The sequence below is a fragment of the Phaethon aethereus genome, assembly GCF_964289735.1.
Source record: "Phaethon aethereus genome assembly, chromosome: 2".
NCBI classification, from domain to species: Eukaryota; Metazoa; Chordata; class Aves; order Phaethontiformes; family Phaethontidae; genus Phaethon; species Phaethon aethereus.
In genome coordinates, this window is record NC_138582.1 from 105518724 (window position 1) to 105542298 (window position 23575).

The window sequence follows — 23575 nt, forward strand, 5'->3', positions numbered from 1 at the left end:
TAACGTCACTGTGAGGAAGCACTTGGTAAAGCAGCAGCAGCAGCATACCTTTTGGTCCCACTGGTGCAGCAGAAAGGAAAGATGGTGACATAGTACTGCTCGCTTCCCATTTTGCTTCAGACTCCTCTCCTTGACTTCACGCCCTGTCTTGTCCGTCTCCCTGAAAAGCTGAGAAAGAGGAGGTCAGGTGTCACTCAGCCAGCCTACACATCAAGTAGTCTGGGCTCCTGAGAATTACTGTTTCTGGGAAAATGCCAATAAGAATGTCTGTTTAAATAAAAATTGCTTTGTACTTCGGTGTTGCTCACAAGTTTGACTGTTAATCTTTGTATTTATTTCTTTTGGATACACATCGTTCAAGTTAGTATTTATCAAAGGTCTTTCTTGCTATATGCTACTTCTCTATATTCTCAGAAGTAAAGGGACCATTGTTAAATTACTGCTTTTTCTAAAGATAAAAGATCATTTTACTAATTTTTCCTGATTGCAAGTGGATGCATTCTGTTCTTAATGTAACCCCATCTAGCAATGAAAAGGTCAGTTATTTAAGAGATACCCCCTTTGCATATATTTCTTTGCTTAAAATTTGATCATATGATCAAGGAAGGATTTTGAAGGTGTTTCTACAGCTCGTTAAGAATTCTATGCAATGCGAAGTCTCAGTTTTATTTTTGTCTCAGAAGTACGTCTGATAAAAAATTCCCTTTTGGCAAGGAAAAGAGATTTTAGGATTCCACAAATCCAAATGCTTTTGCTTATGGCTGTGTCCCAGTTGAAGCATTAGATTTTCCTTGGAGATCTTTCACAACCAGGAACATGACTCTTTCGTCAGGGTATGGTGCACATCAGCTTCCTGTTTAAACTTGTTAATTCTCCAGAGATGCTGAGAAATGTGTTGTTCAACCTGGCAGTATTAATCCAAAGAGACGTAAAAGGGAAGAACAAGACCCCTACGTTTGGAAGTATGAAAGTGTAGAAGCTGGTGCAGTGAGATTTGGTTAATTAGTTAAGGTTTTATTTTTATAAAAAAGCAGGAACTTGGATCTTTCAAAATCATATAGCAACATATAATTTATTTTTGTAATCTCTCATTCACACAATGGATTTCTTCTTTCTTTTGGGATAGAGAAGAAAGTAAATTAACTCACCATTTTCAAACAGTCATATACTTCGTTTTTATTCCTTGTTTGGAAGAACGGGAGAAATAAAATTAACAGTACTTTGTTCTTAGCACCTACAGCTGACAGTAAATAACAGTAATTAAAAAAATCACTTGTGTGACCTAACTACTCTTCGTTCATTTAAAAGCAAGCGCTGTGCTTTTTGTCTAGATCTGAAAAAAAGTTGAGTCCTTGAGCCCCATTTTTTTCCTCCTCTTAACTAGCAGTCTGTGGTAATAAGCAATGAGATACCTTGATTCATGGACATTATCTCTGTCTGCCCTTCCAGGGGACACAAGCGCAAACTGGATGAAGATGATGCTGCCAGTGAATCCAGTAAAGAATCTAGCAATGAAGATGAGGAAGGAAGCAGTTCTGAAGCAGATGAAATGGCAGCAGCACTTGAAGCTGAACTGAACGACTTCATGTGACATTCATGTAGAAGACGGAATTTGTAATTATATTTTACTTCTCATAAACAGATTGGACTTGAGCTGAGTCCCTTATGTCAGTACTCAATGTTTTTTCCAAAATGTGTGTGTATATTTTGCAAAGCAACACAAGAGGTGACACATTATTTTACAAAATCAGAAATAGATGTTTTTAAGGTGTTTTACTATAGGAAAATATACTTTTTTAAACAAAAAAAAGTATTAAATGGGACTTGGTGTGCTATGCCAAAGACATGTTAGGAGCTCTGCAGAACCTTCATATACAGGACACTGATGCAAAGATTCGTGATTAAACATACAGCAACTTTTTAAAAATATTGCAGCCTGTGGTTTATGGGTAACAGTCTTCAAAAAAACAGGAGGAGAAAAAGGAGAGGGAATTGTCTGGATAGTACAGCAGGAACCTGATTTTCCACAAATAAATGCTATCAAATATTAAAGGATTTTTAAAATAAAAAAGAACGACTTATATTTGTATAGAAACAGAGAATGTGATATGCAAGCTTTGTGAACTCTGCACTTGACCCACCTGTCATTTGCTTCTAAGAGAATACATAATGATCAAAACTCATGTTTTTAAGTTACTTTGTGGAATAGTTGGGTTCTTTAGGGACATTGTTTAGATTTTTAACTTTTCTTCTCTGTAACCAGAAATTTAGCACACCGTACTGTGTGATCCTGTACTGCCATAAGAAGCATATTCACCCATTTGTGTTGTCTTGGAAAGAATGAGTGCTACTTCAGTCTAGATAGGATTTAATTTCTTTGACAAGAGATCTGATGTAAAGTTTTTGTATATTCTATTTCATATTTGACCCACAAAACAGATTTTCTTTCATTTAATAAAAATTCATTTTGTACGCCTTGTTTCCATTTCCTATTCATTTGCTTACATCAAATACAAGGCACCATTCCGTATTATCTTTCCTTTACTCTGCATGAAAATAGTGAAAAAAACTGAAAGCAACTGCAAATTTGTAGATTCAGGCAGGTAGCTGAGGCAGAGGAGACAAAACTGGCACAGAAGATTCCCTTTTCATTGGTTTGTGAGCTTATATTCTGAGATTTCTCAGGTGTCTCTGACTGGGCTCTGAAGATACCATAAGAGTTATTGCTCTGGTATTGAATTTAGGAGGCAAGAACCATGGCTTATTTTCAATTGTTAGCAACTGGAGAGACAAATCCTTTTAAAATATGTTAGCAAAAGTAGACTCATTAATTCAGATGTCATGGTTAAAAGAAAGTACTTTCTGGTGCAGAAATACTGAATTTTGCCAGCTAGCAGTAAAACAGAGAGAATATTTCAATAGAATCTCAGCTGGTTTACAAAGAACAGACATACTCAAGGCTTCATAATGGCAATAAAAGGAAGGCTGAGAAAACAGGAGAATCTTTTCAGGTTAATACTGCTTTTCCACTCCAGAATACAAGGTCAGCATCCACAAGACAACAATAGCGTTTTCTCTGGAAAAATGTTAAACTTCCTGGACATTTATACAGGTACCACATAGCTGAAGTCTACAGTGACCTGCCAGCTGTAGCTCTCCATGAAAACAAGCAGGATGTCTCCAAGTGAGTTGCATTGTATAACAGAAGAAAAAGACCAGTGCTTGTAAAGGGGAAGTTAAAATACTTTTTTTCAGCAACTTTTTTTTCAGCAGCCTCCCCAGCTATCAGAGGATGACTCCTTGCAAATAAATGTTAAAACATCGGGGGTTGTGGGGTACGATTTGTGTTTTCTTAAATTAAACACAGTTGAAATAATTTGAAATAATACCAACTTTTCAGGTCACTGTGATGCTGCAAATGACTTTACGGCACAGATTTCAGCAGAGGCCCCTTCTGGCTGGTGATCTCTGCCAGTCACGCAGCTCTGTGGCAGCATTCAAGCTCTGAATGTAAACACAGCCAGCGAGCAAAACTGGGTAGGTTACTGTTAGCTCAGCCACGTTCTGCCTTGGTTCAAGCTGCTTGTCGGATGCCACGTTCCTGGTGCGGCAGCTGTCTCGTAGCACTGCATGGAGTGATGCCATACATGTGAAGTTTGAGAAGCTTTTTGGTGTGAAAGGCGGTATCCTCTTCCCAGTTTTATTTTATGGCTGCCACTTTCGGTTTAGCTGGTGGTGGGTGTGTCTGGGCAGGAGTCCTAAAAGCAATCGGCGCTCCACTAGACCCAATATCATCTGGACCCCTGTGTAAACACCGAGTGAGGGCTCTCCACCATACTGAGCGCTGCATCTATCCAGGGGTCTGGTGCCAATGAAGACTCCTCTGTCTCTACAGGAGCTGCAAAAGCCTGCAGTTAGTGCTGCACAGAGGGGCCCAGGGAGCCAGCAGCATGCTGCCAGAGTTCCCTGATGACTCTTACTGCACAGACAATTCTTATTTTAACATTAATTATTCTGATAGCTTTCATAACCCCTTCTCTCCAATCCTCAGGGTGGGTGGGTACCTAGTATGGGGGGTTTTGAGAGGCTCCAGCCCTCTTTGGGTTGGAGTTGCTCACTGCCAGAGCAACGCAGGAGACATGAGCCTGCTTTCTGTCTAGCAGTAGACTCCTGCTCAGCCCAGGTATCTGTATCTAGTAAAGTGGTCACCAGCCTCTCTCTCTGCATGGGCGGAGAGAGAAATGGAAACTGAAAATGTCATAGACGATAAGTTAAGTGCCCTGGCTAATCTGCCAGCAAGAAGTCTTCTGATGTAGGAAGTTGTCACTTGCTCTCACTAACTTGGGCTTTTTTCAAGATGCAGGAGCATCCTCGGAAAGGCAACAAATGTGCTTTGTGAAATGGCTTTTAACTCTTTATTAAATGGCCCACGTCTCTTGACTAGTTTATCCTAGATAGGGTACTAGATTTTACTACTAGATTTTATCCTGTCTTCTTGACCTACTTCCGTACGCAAGGGCCTGCTGCCAGGAAACGCTCTCTCAGAGCAGAAGCAAAGACCGCACTCCCACTGAGGCTGTTGAACTTACTGGGCAGTGCTGGTTTCTGAAGGAATACCAGGCATGGATGTGAGTGCACAAGGGGCATACAGCACACCTTGTTTCACTCAGTCTTCTGAGTGTGTGCTATTGCTGCTATCCAGGAAAGACAACTCTTAAGGTCTGACGGTTGTTTAAGGACAGGTAAGAGCAGTTTATTTCAGTTTCAAGACCAGCAGTTTCACTTTTTCCATCTCAACCTGCCCTCAGCAGTTCTTAAGAGAATGGGAAGACATCACAGCTCTGTGTAAGGGATGTAGTGGGACCTATGAGCTTCGGTCAAGCTTTCCTCTTTGTGCATGTGCTGGAGAGGAGCGGAGACGAGGGAACAGTGTTGCTTAGCGCTGAGATGTGAAGAACTCCAAGCATGCAAGTACTTCTGCTGTCAGGTTTTGTGCATATGTGGAGTGGGCCCTCGAGTCTTCTCAGTGTTAGATAGTAACATCCTCTGCGGAGGGTGGGAAGTCTCAAGTTTCCTTCTTGGCACTACTGCTTGCAGAATAGGTGACTGTCTTACAAGCGTGAAAATCCACACACACAAACCTGGAGCTGTACCTAAAGATTTCTCAGCTCTGCCTATTTTTACTACAGTGAACACTGCAGTAGATGACAAATTGGAGGATGACTATATAGTGGTCCTGTTAAGAAAGTGTATCTTTTCATGTAGCTGAATATTCAGCACAAGAAGTCTCCCATAAATTATGAAATCAAGCTTAGCCAAAAGGAAAACATTCCTGGATCATTTTTAATTAAAACACAAAAGCACACATAGAAGTTCCTAAAAACAGAGTTATTATTTTTAAGTAGAAATGTTCCCTGGTAGCTAAGCCTTCAAGTCAAATTGATACCGCAAAAAAAAGGTGTTTATGTGATACAAAATTTAAAATAGGAGGAAAACTGTGCATTATTTCTTTTGCTTCTCTCCTCAACAGAGCTTCACAATCCCCTTTTTTTTACTTGTCCAATTCAAGTTCACGTGCACCGCGTGGGCCACTCCACGCCTTGGCTGGGCTTGTCTCCTTCTTCACTGAACCCTAGCCATTGTGTGCCCAATTCTATCACTGAAGTAACATTTTCCCATCACTGTCTTTCTCCAGTAGGCTCCAGTTCTCACTAACTGCACGCAAGCTTTTTACACATTGTTTTTCCTATCCAGTTTCAGAAGTGTTTGGGTCACTGCGCCCAGCACAGCCTCCTCTTCCCTCCCTCTCTGAGGGACAGGAGGCAGCAGTATCTGACCCCCAAGTAGCACCTCCTACAGCAGGCTGCTTTGCTGCAGTTGCATACCCTAGGCTCTTCCTGTTGACCTGGCTTGTTTTTTTCTGCACTCTCTTTCTAATGAGATCTTCCTTCCTACTGACACATCATTAACAGTTGTTACTTTATCATACTATTCTGATGATACCAGCCTTTCCCCTCCCCAGCTAAAGCACCCTGAAAGAACATGCAGCTTATGCAGTGCTGCATCTTGCAATCAGATCCCCTATCTGATCTTCCCGTAAAAATTCCAAAACCAGCACTAGATGTAAGGTTTCCTCCCGCAGTGCAGCTCCATCAACAGGGTCCTCCTCATGCTGGCATGCTGCTGCTCCCCCAGCTGCCAGCCCAGCAAAAGCCTCGTGTTCCCCAACCGTGAACCCAGTAGATACAAAGGCAGCTCTCGGGCATGGCCACACAATCATAGAATAATTTGGGTTAGAAGGGACATTTAAAGGTCATCTAGTCCACACCCCTGCAGTGAGCAGGGACATCTTCAACTAGATCAGGTTGCTCAGAGCCCCGTCCAACCTGACCTTGAATGTTTCCAGGGATGGGGCAGCTACCACCTCTCTGGGCAACCTGTGCCAGTCTCTCACCACCCTCATTGTGAAAAATTTCTCCCTTATATCTGGTCTGAATGTACCCTCTTTTAGTTTAATACCATTACCCCTTGTCCTATCGTGCAAGCCCTGCTAAAAAGTCTGTCTCCATCTTTCTTACAAGCCTCCTTTAAGTATTGAAACTTAGTCCTGCTCAGGAGCAGCAGGAGGATGAAGGAACTGGTGCTCCACCTGTTGCACACACAGTTATTACCTGAGCTGCCAGAGGCTTCACAAAGCCCATCGAGGCAAGTCTCAGTTTCTTCCAGGTGGGAAAGCAGCTACCACAGTTGTTTTAATTAAGAGTCTTTGACTGGCTTTATTTTATATATATGAGCTATAGTAACAGAGTGGTAACAAATAGTAGGGACGAGTGAAACCACTGCCTTTTTTTAGGCTGGCTGTGAGTGCTTCCATGTGGAGGGAGGAAAATCTCTCATAACTGTAAATGGAGAAACTCACCTTTGCTTCTGGTCTGGGCTTGCATGTAAATCTCTCAGCTGGCTCATTCCCAGCAGCTGCAAGGTCATTTTCCCCAAGAGCTAGGTGAGCTGCTTTCCTGGATCTCCACTGGGCCCACGTGTCCCCTTGTGATCTTTCTCCTCCAAGGAAAAACACTGCATCTGTTGTCATCAATATATGCATATAAACAGAGAAATTCACCAAATCACAGAATGGGTGAGGTAGGAAGGGACCTCTGGAGGTCATTTAGTCCAACCCCTGTTCAAGCAGGGAGTGCCACCTACAACTGGTCGCCCAGGACCATGTCCAGTCAGGTTTTGGATGTCTCCAAGGATGGAGGCACCACAGCCTGTGCTCGGTCACCCTCGCAGTAACAAGATTTTTTTTTTTTTTTGAGGGGATGTGCAAAGGAAAAAAGAATGAGCACAAGGAGCATGACTGCTGTTGTGTATGTCATACAAGCTCCTTAACTATTCCATGCTGAGACAGAGGAGGCATAAGGCAGGTGTGGTCATTGCTCTTGGGTTTCTCCAAGAGCTAAAGCTTTTGGGTGAATGATTGCCAGAAACCTATTGTCTTCCAAGTCCAGTACTAGCCACTGTACTGGAGAATTCCCTACCATGTGTTAAGGAGAGTGTGGATTTTAATAGATATGCGATGGGGGTTTTTGAGCCACTTGAGATTTTCATATGGGATCAAGGTTTGAGAAGGATGCCAAGCACTTGGAATGCAGGATAGCTAGAACGGTGGAGAAACAGAGATGAGCTAAAAGCCAAGGCCCTGTCTTGCACAACCTCTGTTTCTGGTACATCCAATTATCCCTTTCACACTTCTTCATTCTTCGTTACTTTCTCATTTTGCTGGAGGAGCAGAGATGGCCTGTGATTTGATCCCAGGGCATGATGGGGTTGTTCATATACCCCAACTACACTAACCCCAGAGCACTACGATCATTTAGCTGGCAAGGCAGGGGCTGATTTTGACAGAGATTCTGTACAGTGTGTGCTGAGCAGAGGATGGGTTTGGTGTGTTTGTATTACTCTATGTTGCTGGCATGCACTGGCACTTTTTAAACCCCCTGGAGTTCTCTCATCTCTGCAGGTCTCATGCCTACAGAACCTATGCTACCACCTTAAGGAAATCAAGCTGCCTGTGTGAGACAAAGCTCCCTTGGCAGCAGATGTTTCTCCTGTGATGAATTCTTTGGTCTTTCCATTCTCTCCTAATTTTGTTTCCTGACAGGGAACCTCACCTGGTAGATATAAGCATGTATGGCACTTCTAAATATCTCTGTCCCAAGAAACAGCTAGACTGATTTAGCCATTGGGTAGGTTTAGAGACACTTTAAAGGTCAAGCAGATGCTAACCTGTAACACCAGAGGTAAGAAAAGTGCATTTTTCTGCCACACTTGTGGGATGGACAGCTGTGTCCGCAGCTTGCTACGTGCTGTCCTCTGGGAGTCGGTGTGCCTCACCAGGAGGCTGGGAAGGGGAGAGAAGCCAGGCTTTTCCTCCTGAGTCACCCTTCTCCAGCCTTCCCACTGCTCTCTTCCTGAGCCAACCTCTCGCCAGAGCTGGCAGACGGTAGCTGTATAGCAAAGCCGTGTAGGCTTAACAGGCGATGACAAAATGTCCGTCCTTCCTTAAGTTTGCTGTGGGATATGAGCGATGCAGATGTTTCTCCTCTTCCCCTTCCACATCTGCCACAGTAGTCTTGAAAAAGTGAATCGCAGTGACAGGTCTGTGCTCACAAGGACTATAAGGGAGAAAGCCTGGCCAAGGACCCTCAGAAGGGCTGTGTCCTTCTCGCTTTCCCTCCTCTACATGAGACCAACCTCTCTAAGTCCCCAAGAATGTTTCCCGGCCTTGTCTGACAGATTTTGGATGTTGTCACTCTTTCACAACAGGCAAGCTGTTCTCGCTAAAGCACAACCTACCATTGCTATTGATCAACTGTCATCAGCGACGCCTGAAGGCAACAGCCGCCTCCTCATCACACTGACTTCAGACCAAGCGCCGGTGCTTTTTGGCAGGTAGTACAGCAAGAAGTCGGAAAGCTTTTTATCTTTTCAGATCTACCACTATGGATATGTATGACCCTTTCAGGACACAAGTATTAAATGTGTCACTTAGTGCCAATATAAATGGTCCTTGGGAAGTTCTTGTTTTAATTAAGTGGATGTGTTTGGTCCTCAGAGAGCTCAACACGTACTTGGGTGAATAAATGTTTTAATAATTCAACTTTGTCTCTCCTAATCTTATAGCTGCAACCCACAGAAAAGCTTTCTTTTCCTTGACACTGAATACCAAATGAAGAATGCTCCATTTTATTTCTCTGGTTTTTTCCTTTCTGTCCTTGGATCCAAGTTCTCAGCCATCCTCTGAGACCACAGGGGAGCCCCACCGCGGGACCCACGTGAGCAGCAGCCCTGTGCCGACTCCACAGGACACGGCCATCAGCTGGCATCCTCCTTGGCTCTCCCTCCAGGGGCTGCCCAAGGAAGCGGTGCCACCTCTGAGCACATCTCAGAGCGACGGCTGTGTGTCTTCCAGCATCTGTCTGCTTCGCTGACCATCACCTTTCCTTCAGTGGTGGAAATGCCCTTTCAGCTTGCTTATGTGAAACACTCACAGCTTCCCCCATAGCCGGCTCCTCCTGTCAGTAATTCAAGCCACTTTCTAGCACTTTGTTTTTGCATTGCGCTTAAAAATCTCTCTTTCTTTTTCAAATTCAGGCAGCAGATAAGGAGGTGAAAGCAGGCCCCAGGTGGCCTGTGGGACAGAAAAAGAAAAGAAATTCAACAGTCTAAAAGTTGTGCATTGCCAGAAGAACTCATCTCTCGTGACAGAAGCTGCGCTTGGCTTGCCTTTAATCTGAACATACCCATCAGGCAAGAAAAGGTATCATTCAGGCATTTTTCCAGCTCATGGTACAACCTACAGCTATTCCTGATGGCCCTGAGGTGCGCATTGGATTTAGCACTGCAATTTTGTGACGCTGGTGTTATTCTGCAAGGCGGCAAGCTTGGGGTCTGAAACAGCCTGTCGGCACAAACTGTGTTTTTCTGGGGAAATAGGGATCCCGCTCCCCGCTCCGCCACACTGTACCCACCCGCATTGGTGTGACACCGCAACACGGATGCCTGCATGTTACAACCCTGGGATGTTTTTAAGGACAAGAGGAGGAGGAGAAATCTGGCGCGGTGAACAAGGGCTGGGCACTGTTTCCCTACATGAGAGAGTCATTGGCCTATAAGGGGACAGAGGGTGGCAAAACAGCCGTTCATCGGATTGGAACCTGTCCCCTGCAGCATGTGCCCGGGGCCACCTGCAGCGCAGCGGGACTGTGTCAGCCCAGCAGCTATCACCGTCCTTGCAACGTGAACCGAAGCCCGAGCAGACGCCATCGAGCGGAGGCCCGCGCGCGGGCTTCATCCCAGGAGGGTGGCTCTGCTCACCTGCGACGGGTGCCAGCTGCGGCTTGGCAGGGGTTCGCTTCAGCTGCGGCCTTACATCGCGAAGGTCCTTTCCAACCCCAATGATTCTGTGATTCTGTGATTTATTTTAGTTGCCTGCGTTTGACATCTGTGCGGCTAAGGCACTAACGGCCACAGCAGAAGCACTGAGGAACCAGGCCTGTAAGTAATTCCTCTTTTCTCCCCAGCTTATATAATTTACCTCATTACGGTGCTGCCTGCAGCCTTCAGCTGCTCCTTGCTTACTTGGAGTTAATAGGCTTCGCAGGCCTCTGTGCCACGTCCCTCTCTTAGCCAAACTCACTGTCCAAATAACTTCCCCCACTGCTGGTGGGTTAGCGTGAAGACAACCCAAGCACTCCGTAACCGGGACACAGCAGCCCCGTGCTGAAAACCTGAGGTGCTCAAAGGGCAACCACTGGCCACAGTGCTTTGCCAGGATACAGCACACACCATGACACGAGCGGCAACGCAGAAACAACCGCTGCCTTCAGAGAGCAAGTACCGAAAATGCTGCCTGTGCAGGAGAGGACCGGACCGCGACCGGGCTGCGCTTCGGTTACCGTGGGCTGCAGCTAACGTGGAGTAATCCCAGAGCAGGGGCATGCAAACAGCCCCGGCACGCTGGTCTCTGGCGGGGTTTGGGTGAAGCCGGGCCCTGCTATCAGCAGCAGCTGCGCACGTCATCACCCTGTGCCCTCATCTGGAATCCAGGGCTTGGTATTAGGGGCACAAAATGTGTGGCTCCTTTAGGTCCCCCGTTGCTCGTTGTCTTTGTGCATGACGCTGGTGCTGCAAAGGGCTGCAGAGCACCACAGGGCTCCCAAAGGGGCAGATCCTGCCCAGTAGAAACTGCACTGGCTCCCATGATGTGAACCCTGAAGCACCCCAGCGGGTTCACGCTGGCTGAGGAGGTGCTCTCTGGCACCTCTGGAAGCTGTTATAGACCACTTTTCTGGATGAGAAGTAGGAATTCAGAACCAATTCAGGATCCTCTTCTGGGCCATTGTGGAAGCACGGAGAGCACAAAGGAGAAAATACCTTCATTGCTCAGTTTCTTAGTGTGACATTGAAGGCTTGATGCTTGTAGCTCTTGCTGTGATGTTCGTTTGGCTTTCTTGGAAGATATTTAGCTAATCAGTATAATTTAATACCTTTGTATCTGTAAATAGAGCTGCAAAATTCTTGTGACACACTTCTGCTACAAAGACTACTGTTGCCGGCCCTCTTTCCACTTAAAACTGTAGTTTCTGGAGTCTGCTAACTACAAGAATTTCAATTTGCACTTTAAGAAAATGTGAATTTTTTCTGTGCTCCTTCAGGTTGTGAAGCAAAGTTTGAAAGCATGTCTTGGCTGCACTGTAGAAAAGCACAGCACCAGCAAGTATACCTCATGATTCCTAAGATAAGCTCACAGCTTTGTGAGGTTTTAGGTGCAATTTTGAATGTGAGGGGTTATGAATAATAATAGTGGTCTTGAGGCAATGAGGTGTAAAGGTGTAAACAGTGTGAGATTTCCCCACTGGGTTGAAACAAGACTCTTTGAAGTCTTTTGTGAAATTTCAACGCAGCCCAAAGAAATTATTTCTGAGCAGCATGTGGGCTGCAATATTTAGAACAGGTTCTTCCAGTGTTAACAAGCAAGAATCCTACCTCAGAAATTACATTCAAGCATTTTCAGAGCAGAGGATCTTATAAATATATTCTTTATCTTCTGATATGTGAGATCGGGCACTTGGAGGATGCATCTGTTTTCCAGCAGAGAGGATCTGAACAATGTAGTTCGAAGAGAAGAGTTCAAAAATAACGTTTCACTATGAAGTATCCTACAAAACAAGAAAGCTAGACCAAGATTCAGAGAAATTTGGGGTGAGAGGCATGCAAACCACCCCAGATACTGATGATGTAATGGCATGAATATGCGTCCCTCAAAAAATTCATGAGCACCCTTCTTGTTTCGGTCAGACTTTCCTCTGTAAATACTACCTGAGATACAGGCTCTGAGCAAAATTTGTCTAGGGCAATGAGCCAAATTTCCATTCAGCATTTTGGGCCAAATGTTTTACAATATTTTTAATAGCCCATCTTGAAATTGTCAATAGGCAATTCTTCATCAGTTCTTTCAAGTGGTCCAAGTTCAGCTGGCTAGCTGTTGTGCACACAAACCAACTAATTAAAGCAACAGTATATTTTGTTTGCACCTGCTGCTCCTTGGTCTTTTCAGGAAGTCCACTGGAAGTCCATTGTGGCCAACTGTGTTAAAAACATCAAGGCCCTGAAGCTGAGCTGCTGTAGCAAGTTAATTTGAAGCCCAAATTATGGAAATATAAAAATAGGCTTTTAGCAGCCTGCCTGACAGAGGCAGAGAGATTGTGTGGGCAAGCTGTTCCAGAAGACGGCTGTGCGATGGTTATTAAGAGCTATACTTCCATAATAACAGTGCTGGGAGGTTTCCTTAGTGAAGAATGATAAGCAAGTTTCAACTTCTTCCTAGCTGAGACCCGGAGGCAGCACTGTGTTTGGTTAGCTCTGGTGCATTATCCTTTAATAGCTAAGCAGTATACTTCACTTGGAGGATGAATAATAGTGTGTTTTCTCTCCCCCAAGACCCCTGCCACTTCACTTTCAGAATAGCATCTTCCATTGTTGGTTATTGTCATTATCAACTAATTTCCCCAACCACTGCTTTAACAATCATTTCCTAGCTTCTAGGCATTAAGCAAAGATTGCTGCAGCATAATTGGATTAATTTAGAGACTGACTTTGAACAGCATAATTGATTTGAATTTTATTCCATTTTCTCTAGCCACTTCTTTCACTAAAAATCACAAAGTGGTAAGGCCGGTGAGCCCAGGCACTGGCTCAAGTCTTCCACAGGCAAAGCCCTCGGGAGTGGGAGCACCCCCTTGCTAAGTGGGTACCTTTACCCATGTTCCATGCATGCCACCTCTGAGGAGGGGTCCCTGCTGGGCTCCACATTCCGTCCTTCTGCCACCCTTTGCAGGCCTTCAGGTGCCAGAAAAATCACAAACCAACTTGCTTCTCAAACATCACTGCGTGGATTGGGTTTATTGTTGCTTGTAGAGGAGAAAACAAACTGCAGAGGAAGCGAGAGCCAGGGCCAGGGTGGCCATGGTGTGACACCAAGTCCCTGGCTCTTGGAGCATTAGGCAGGGACCTGTTAAGAACAAGAGGGAGCAGCCCCGTTAGCGGGAACATGTCAAAGGCCCCTGCACCAGCACCACCCTCACCGTGCCTGCCCAAGCACTGCCCTTCACAGCATTGGCTTTGGTGCCTGCTTCTGCTCATCAGTTCACAGAATCACAGTATCATTAAGGTTGGAAACAACCTTTAAGATCATCAAGTCCAACCATCAACCCAACACCACCACGCCCACTAAACCATGTCCCGAAGTGCCACATCTACAGGTCTTCCCCCCGTCCCCAGGATCCGTGAGGGCTCTACGAAGCCCCAAGGGGTAGGTGCCATCAGTAACGTAAATGGTAGTATTCACAACGGGAGGAAGGCCACAGAATTGTAAAGAAACACGTTATTTTTTTGTCTGGTGATAAATACCACCATGTGCATACATGTCTTGGAAGCTGGTGGGACTGAGGTGAGAACTGACCCAAGGCAGCAGCCTGTGGGGCTCAGAGGTACCTCACACTGCATGAAGGTTTTGTTCTCCGGCACATCGAGGTCGTTGCTGAGACATGGGGCATGGGTGCTGCTGCGCCCGGGGAGCAGCCTGCCTCGGCTTCACCGCGGGGAGCCTGCTTCGGCGATGCTCCGCAGCAGGCTTGGCTCTAACATCACGGCAGCATTTCCAGGCATTTAGCTGTGTTGCTGCAGCACCCAGTGCAGGAAATGTTGCATTTTGTCATTATTTCTCACTGAGTTTTGATTCCCTCCATCTCCCAGACACAGGTGCAGGGCAGGAAGCGCCCTGCGGTCGCTGCTGCGGGCCCCACGGGTGCCTCGTCAGGTCCCTGAAGCAGCACGTGTGCACCGGGGATCCCCAAAACAAGCTTCCCGGTTCACTCCCGAAGCTTTCTTTTTCCATGTACAACATCTGCTCTTGATTTTTATCACACATCTTCACCGGTTGTTAGAGAACTAAAAGATTTGGGGTTTTAATGATAAAGTAGAATAATTACGAAAATACCAGCCAAGCAGCATGGCTGCAGCCCATCCTCCGGGGTAGCTCTGACCCTCCAGTGCCTTTCCAGCTCCTCCCAGGTAACTGCAGGGGTTTGCAGAGGCACTCCTGCTGTTCGGGCAGCGGTCACCTCAAAGACAGACCTGCCCAGTACTAAGTAGGATCCTAGCATGAGTCACTCAGGCTTGTAGCTATTACCTGTCACAACACACGCACAGTGGATGGGTCTTCTGAATTCCCACCAAGCCCAAGGCTGCCATCCCACTAATTTCAGCAAAGCTGGGCTGTCCCTGACATCTCTTTGGAGTTAAATACCAGTACTCGCAGTCTGACAAGCTTTGCACCCATTACAGGAAACCTCCCGCATGTGCCACTTGCAGCACAAGACCCCCGGGTGCAGCATCCCCTCCTTCCCAGCCAGCGCTTCAGCCCTCCCCGGCCACCCGCGGGAGCTTCTCCCCCAGCCCCAGCCCAAGTGGCATCAGCACCACAGCTCTGGGCACTGCTCGTGCCCTGAAAGCCTGGCGGTGGCCAGCACGAGCTGTGCCAGCGCCACACCGGTGCCATGGGGCTACCCGCACCCACAGACACGTGCTCACAAACCTTCCTGCACACGCAGACGTCCTCTGTGTGCCTGGCTCTCGTGTTTGTGCGTGGCAGCGCGCTGCTGTGATCGCACCCCATCGTTCCCTCTCAAAACGGGAAAGGAAGGGGAAAGGGGTACAGCTGTGTTACCGCTTCCCACTCTAGTGCCAAGAAACAACAGGGCTAGAAGCTGTGTTGGTGCTGAGGGCTTCAGGCCCTTGTCCTTGTTATTGTTTTGGCAAAGAGGAGTGATGCTGCCCAACATAAAGGTCTAAAATCCAGTCCCCTGAGAGCCACCGACTTCTGGGCCTGCTAGCAACTTGTCATCCTATTTCCAAATGCATCACAGACAGCAGGGATGGAGACAAGTCACCCCCCACCGCCCAGCGATGCAGGGCATTCCCTTGAAAAGTTGGCCACTCAGCGGTCAGTAGCTCCTGCTGCAGGGATCTGCCTCAGGGCGCAGGCACCCTGCCTGCACTGTTGCCTGCAACTGCCACAAGACAGAAAAACTAGTGTTTTTCCACGCCAAACTGTGTATGTGCAATTGCAGGTAGAGTTCACGTCCTTTAGCACATAAAGGCCAGGATCATTGTAGATCGTCATAAAAACATAGTTGCTATGAGGCACATAATAGTTTTTACCTACCCCTTCTCCTGCTCAGTATTCTTCTGTAATAAATATCTTAATGGTTTGTTGAGTTAGCGGAAAGAATCCAAAACAATAACGTTAGCCATTTCCTTGGAGTAATGTCTTGCTGGAGTTGCCTCCAGCAAACTGATGTCCAGGAAACTTTTCCTCCCAATATCTGAACGGTAGTTTTTAGGAGTCACCTTTGCCAGCTTTTTGCTAACCTTGCTGCTTGCACCCTTCAAATGCCAAGAAAGTCACAGTCACAAACACTTCAGTCTTTTTGTGGCTCCTCAGCTCTCAGGCTTTGGTAGGAGGTACGCCCCTGTGATCACCTTTAATCACTTGCCTTTTGGGTTTAGCTCCCAGCTTTCCAGCTTCTCCCTGGTACCATAAAGCCAAGAAGAGAAAGGGGGACTCCAGAAGCAATACCACTGGGCTCACACAGCACCCCTTCCATAACTCCTCTGCCAAGTAGCTCATGTGGCTCAGCCACACTCATGCCACCTGTTTGCCAAGGCAGAACTGGAAAGGGGTTGATGTAAATCACTAAGTGAGATGATTTTTCTCCTTCCCTTGCTGAAAAAAGTTTAAGTTTCAAGCATCCAGCCTAACCTTGGCTGTTGCTTTTTTTTGATCCTGCATTCAGTCGGGCCACATTTCATCTGGTGGTTTCTTCCTGCGGCATGTCCTCGGCTGGGCGCAGGCACCTAACAGTAAGTCAAGTTGCTTGTGTCCATCACAGTGCCTTTCCCAGTGCCTGGAACACTGTATCCCTCTCCGGTTTATTCCTCTTCATCCTCCTCTGTCCCAGTTAGTCATGCTCCCCTTTTCACATGCATGCTCTTTCCATGCAGATACTACGATTACGCAGGCTGTAACACACTGGAAGATTTCTTTTCCCTCCTCCACAAATATCTAAACTTATCCCCAGCTACCTAGTTAATCTGTCTATCAGATCCAAATGTCCCGAACATTTGGGGGTGTTTGGGTTTGGGATTCTGATTCAGGCTTATCTAGAGAAAACATTGAAAGGTCACTGCATTTTACTTCATCCAGCAAATGAAGCTGAAAGCTGTTCAGTGCTACTCTATGAATGTGCTGCCTTAAACCAATATCTACCTGCAAATACAGTGTGACTAATTTGGGTCTGAAAGAGTTTTATGTAAGTATTTTTTAACATTTTTAAGTATTTTTAAGTAAGTAGTATTTACTTTTAATGTTCTCTCTACTTTTCATCACTTCTTTAAATCCCACCGAAGGCAAGTTTTCTCACAGGATAGTGTCTTGGCATTTTCACTCAATGATATTGACTTCCTCATGGCAGCAGGGGAATAAACCAGTAGATTAAACTGTCCAATCAATTGCCCCCCTGCCTGTATTATGTGCGTTATTTCCCACCGTACATATTCAACATTACACTCTATGATCATTAACACAGTGGGTGCTGTTAGACAATGAAAGCCAGCAGCATGCTAATAAAAGGTTTAATAAATAACATGATATTCTTACCAATAGCTACAGAAAAGTTGTTTTAGGGAGACAGGGACTGTGTGTTGGGGCACATTGTACATGAAGTAGGGTTGTCTGCGCTAATAAGCAAATACTCCTTTATCACAGGGCTGGTGCTGAAATGCCGTCCCAGAGAGAAAACTGAGCTTGAGGGAACTATCCCCTTAGATGATAGAGGTGGACAGAGCAAATACTACCTCCCAGCAACTTGCTTTGATGCTATACGGCTTAACTGCTGAGCAGGACATTAATGCCAAGAAATTCAACAAGCATTTTTCCGGTTTCAGCACTGCCAGATTGCTGAGCCATAGAGTCACTCTGCTCCCTAAATTTGCCATTGAAATCTTACCTGCTGCTCTCCTCTGCTTTGTGAAACAGGGCAGAAAGCTGCACTTCTTCCTGAAGAGAGGGTCAGCCTTGCAGCTGCCCAGTTAGGGCATCCTTTCCCACTCATGTTCTTGTACTTGCCAGGCTGGGAAATCCCGCTAGCATCGCCTGGGCAGTCCATCTTTGGCACAGCTGGATTTGCAAAAACAAACAACTGCCGTTCTTCCAGCGCAGACTCATTGCGTGACCAAGAAACACTTGAACCGAGGAAGGCGAAGACCTACTTCTGGTGGGATGGAGGCCAATTCATGACAGAAAGAGTCTCGCAGAGAGTGAGAAGCAGTTGGGCAGGGGCATAGGGGTAGCACTGGCAAGTGTCCCCGCATCCAACTGCCTTGGTACCACCCTGTGACACATCTCTGGCGAGAACTGAGTGGCCAAGGGAGGGCAGGGGAACATCAGTCACTTCTAGCTGGGCAGCCGAATCTGCCCGCTCCTGGCTGTCTTCCCTTGCACATTTTTTCTCAGGTTTCAAATGGGCCAAGTGAAGTTTATATCATCATGTCCCTTGCAAGATCGCTGTGCAAGCCAACAGGATGTGCTGTAGGAAAGTGACTGTTGTCATCCAGGCTGAACTCCTCCTTTCTTAGTTTCACCTATTTATTTGTTTGCTTTGAATTTGCTAGGGAAGTCCCTTTATTTAAATTATTTATAGGGTTTATGTATTTCAAGATCATTCCTTTCTTCCCAGGCTGTACTTGTCTCTTAATCTAACTATTCTAATATGTTTTGAAGGCTTTTCATTCTTCCTCGTAAATCAGACTTTGGACCTTGATGAATCCGTTTGCTGCGCTGATCTGAATTCTCTCCCATTTATCGGATCTTCTTCATCTGATACAGAAATGAACATGCTATTCCAGGTGTGACTATGAAAAGATTATATCTATCTATTCCAGCCTCATTATATGTTGCTCTGGCTATTTTAACTTGCTACCCTGCATTGCAAATACAGTCCCCCAGAATTCTTTCCATGTCATTTCTTTGCAGGTTTATATGATTGTGCCTGTCTTAGATTGTTCTTTCTCCTTGTGAATTAGAATAGCTTTTCATTTTGATTGGGTTTTATTCCATAAATGGTATCCCCTTTTCTCACTTTCTCCCTGTATTTTTTTATCTGGTTCAGTTCTTTCCTATTTTTTTCATGTCTTCTTCATATTAGTAATTTCCTTCAATTTAATATATCTGAGACTTCATTAATATGTTCTTTATCCTCTACTTTAGATAATTAATAAAAGCATAAAAGAGCAGATGCAAGTTATTTAACAAATGTCTCTGCTAGTGTCCCTGCTGACCTATAAGTCGTTACTTCAACCATTTGTTTATAGAGTTTAATTTTATTTTTAAAAGACATGTGATCACCTCTTAACCTAGTAAATTATGCTGAGATGAAGATTCAGTGGACACTTTCATAAAATATTCTACAAATAAATCCAAATATAACAGTAGGACGAGATCAGATGAGATGACCATTGCAGTTTCTTTTGTCTGCAGTCTGTATTACATATGTTGTTTTCCCAGAGCTGTTTGTTTTGTAATTTTGCTGTTACCTATTAATCGTAACAAAAAAGACTGCTCAGAAAGACATAAGATTTCTGTGCTTTGCATTATTGACTCTTTTTTTATTATTTTTAATTAAATTCCATGGCTCTGAAAGGACATTACCTTTCAAAGAAAAAAAATAGATTGTCTTTCTTCTGAGACAAAACTATACCAGACTAATGGAAACTAGAAATTACTTTTTCCTGGCTTCAGAAGTTCAGCAAAGCCCTTCCATGATTATTTGTGTTTCCAGTGAAATTAGTAAAAAATCTGGCCCAATGCTGACTGCATATGGAAAGCACCCTCATGAAAGGTAAAATGCTGGTTTTTACAGCACAAATCAGAGTCCTGTTTTTCGAAGCATAATTCAGTTCTTCCAAAAACTCAGGAAATGATTGCTTCCCTGTATATTTTTCCCTGTTTCAAATCTGATGTACAAGAATTTTTAAAAAAATTTGCAATGCACTGTAAGTGCCCAGAACTGCAAAAAAGTGTCATTAGTTCCAAGTGCTTCAAGAGGAACAAATTATCCCTGTTTCCCCATCTACCTTTGTATTTTCCTAACTGGTGGATAAGCAGTTATTCTTACTTGTCTCTAATTTCTCTCCTTGTGTTTTTGTGGCACTCCCTGCATATGACATCCCAGCAATGCTCTCCAAGGCTTTCAAGATCTGCACGTTTGCATGGGGAGTGGCTGTTCCTCTCTTGGTGTTCATACCATAACTTGGCCAGAGCAGGAGATCAGACCTCTTCTGACAGTCCTGTACAGCTTTTACCGATCTTTAACCTTCTAGAAAGCCTTGGGCTATGTAAAATTTTTAATGTTTACATCAATGATATAAAGAGTTTATTGGCCAATACTACTAGAGCCCAGTCGGGTTTCACTGACTCTCACTGTTTAGTGGGAGAAGGGTGCTCTCAGACCTCTAAGACACTCCCCCAAACACTGAAGGACTTCTGCAAAACCTCTAGGTCTTTGCAAATCAATTCCTTATCAATATTTCTGCTCACATAGAAACAGCCTAAAATAGCCCACACATCTCACATTATCATAGTTTGCTTATTTAGAGATCACACCTGCAATTTGTGTAAGCCGCGTACATATACCCCACCTGTCCTTTGTGATGGAAGACTTTTCTATGCAGCTATTCAGCACCTCAGCCATTCTCCATTCGTCATTAATTTCAGATCCTTCATAGTTTGTAAATGACATTGTAGAATTGCTCACACAAACACTGTAAAAAAGATGTTTAAGGTACATAAAGGTCTCAACTGAATAATGTCAAACTGAATGCCTGTGCCGATGGTAGCTTTTTAGGCCCTAAAACAGCATCAAATAAGCAGACCTGATATATTTCTGCAACATCAAACTCACAGCAAAAACACAGGGTCAGAAGTGCCTTGAATTAATCTAAAATAAACAATGACACTGAAAAAATATTACAGTGGCATATGACTGGCATTATACAACTGAAGGGGTCCACAGGCAGTGAGTGGCTGTCAGTGTACATACATTTGTTTTAGCCTGTAATCACATAGACTAAATGGATTGGTCTGACAAAAACAAAACAAAAAAACCCAAAACTGTTCTCACTCAATTCAGTGAATATTTCCTGAAGAGAGATTACTAAGTGATAGTGCGTGATTTTGCTAGTGGAACTTGAACTTTTTGTTCGTTTCCCCCTAGTAATAAGCAAAGCCAATTAATCCCAAATGTTGAGCTGATGAGTAACGGTTCCTTTTAGGAACAATGATGTCATATGCCAGTACATATGCCAGCACTTTCTTAATCTTTATTAATTGTAGAGAGACCAATGACAGTTTACTGAATTTTGTTGTTCAGTAAGCTCCACATTCGCTACTTTCAGATGGTTTAAAAGACCTTACACAGGAAGGTAAGACTAAACAAGAAAAACTGAAGCCTACTCCATCAATTAAATCTACAATTAAATCTAATGATTATACAGCACTAGTGCAAAAATGTAAAAGAAAGCTTCGTCTTATCCTTGAAAATTGGTTTTAAATTATGTAAGTTACATTTTATAACACAGAACCCTTGAAATTGTTTCACATTGTAACTGGAAAAAAATATGTACTATAAAAATCACAAGCACCTATACATATAACATATTTTCTTAGGAAGTTTCTGAGGTTTATTGACACTTTCTCCTATTTCCCTTACCATAAAACAGAAGCAAAATTTTAACCGCACTAAAGGAAGATCAGAGAACAGCATTGTTGGCACTAGATTGAAAAAACACCTCCCTGTGTGTCACTTCGACTAAAGCATGTTAGCGTGCAGTAGAGTTGTGACTGCAAATTGTTAGGTCTGTGCTCTGCTGCTTCGCAGCCTTGGAGCCCTGAGTCCATCGCAAAGGCTGTGGTGATGCCCTGAACGGGCTGGTGCACCCTCCGGGGTACACGAAGCTGACCACAGCCTTGCCGTGCCTCTGCTCTGGCTGGACCAGCTCTTGATTAAGGGCTGCCTGAGCTTCTGGCTGCAAATCTAGTCTTGTCCTGATCTGTCGATGCTTTTGCTCAACGTGTTTCTACTCCGGGGCTAGTGCTACTCTGACTTCTGGCTGAGCCCTTGCCCGCTCTGGCTCACAGACGGACCTTGCCCTCAGCTCCCAGCTTCCATTTGCCTTCCTGCAAGCCCGCCACAGCTCCCCAGATCCTCAGCCCAGTCCCATCTCCACTCCCTGCTCTGGTGGCAGGAGCCCCTCCGAAGCCCGAGAGCGCAGGCACAAGGCAGGCCTGCAGGCCGAGGCCTTCCTCTGTGCGGGGTCCTGCCTGCGGCTCCATGAACAGCCCAGGCCTGCTCAGCCCCGCACTCCATACCCCTGGAGCGCTCAGATGTTGCTGGGGAAGCAAAATGACACGGTACATTGAAGCACTGGCTAGAAAAGCAGCCATGCTGCACACAGACCTGCCTGAACCTGTGCCGAGCTTCGCTCCCAGCTCCACACAGCTTAATGCCTGATTTGATTGGAAATCTGTGTCCATCTGCCTCTGAGGTGCCATCTCACCCATCCAGAGGCTGCCGTGAGAAGGCAAGTGCTCTCCGTCGTGCACAGGTTTTTTTATTGCTCACATGCTCTCCTTTTTGAAAATAATAAAATATTTAAGCTAGAAGAAAGGAAATAAATAGAAATGCATTCATGAAAGCTCCAGGGGCTGGCATGCTTCGTCTTGTACGTCGGCGGATTGCATTTCTCTGCTTACCTCTACTGCGGTAGCTCTCGGGTAGCACGCAGCACCCTCATCTTTTTCTCTTTCAAATGTGAAATCCTCTTCCGGATGCAGGGTGCAACTACTGGCTAATATTCACTTGGATGGCATTTTCTGACAGAGCTGGCTGCCGGGCCCTACAAACGCCACGTCAGAAACACACGTAGGACCTCGGCTCGTGCTTTAAAATACAGCGCCAGTGCAGGTGCTTTGCTGACCTGGAGGCAGGGAAAGGAGAGTGACGACCACCAAAAGCGAGACTTTTTAGATGCAGTAGGTAACTTTGCGTTGCACCGTGTCCCTCCGCACACAGAAGTTGCTGGTAGGTCCACCATTCCCCCCAACGGTGCTGTGAGCGGCTCAGAGGCACGCTGCCAGCGGCTGCAGCCTCCCAGAGCTGCTCCATTAACTATTTTCAAGACTCTTTAAGCAGTGAGGAGCTTGGGAAGCGAACAGCCAGTTTGCTGTACCAGTCGCCCTGGCCGTCTGATAATTACGGCAGTGAAAACTGAACCAGGGAATCCAGGAGGGTTTCTGAAACAGGCAGGCACCTTGGCTTCCGGCAGGTTCCCGACTCCTCTTGTAGAACACCTCCATCATTCACAAAAGAGCTCTGCAGCTCAGCAGTGACCTAATTATTAAACACTGCTCTTGAAGGCGCTGTCTCCGCCACCTTTAGGGTCTTTTTGGTGACTTCTGCTTTAAAGGCATTTTCTTGAATCACTGCTCTGGCTTTATGCTTATGCCAAGAGCCCTCAGGCTCTGTATACTGAGTCCAGAAATCTTTCTTTCCCCTCTCCCCAAGCCAACCATGTTCAAACACAGTGCTTGTGGAAAGGTGCTAATGTGTTTTCCCTGGTCTCTTCAGACATGATTTAAGAGCTGGTAGTTAAAAGCATAATGCAGAAAAATGCATTTGCAAAAGGATACATTTTTCTCCCACTTATTTTTTTTAAGCAGAACTATCACATTTTCTCTGAGAAACTGAGACAGAATTCATTTTACTTTGTGCATACTTGGTTATAGCTGAGTTACAATTTAATTGCAGATGTGTTTTATCTTTTTTTTTTTTCCAGTTCACCACCATTTAAAGGTCTGTGATGGCTCTTTTTGAGACTTTACCTGGGTCACCTAATG

General features: G+C 45.1%; 1 protein-coding gene across 1 annotated transcript in view; it reads left to right on the plus strand.

Annotated features, from left to right (window-relative positions):
• The window catches only part of CTDP1 (CTD phosphatase subunit 1), a gene marked incomplete at its 3' end in the record, with an annotated part of 95301 nt that extends 93710 nt beyond the window's left edge, over positions 1-1591 (plus strand). The window contains exon 12 of the mRNA XM_082015510.1: positions 1450-1591. Within this exon, the coding sequence (XP_081871636.1) occupies positions 1450-1591 (142 nt within the window). The remainder of the gene's footprint in view (positions 1-1449) is intronic.
• Positions 1592-23575: the final 21984 nt, after the last annotated feature.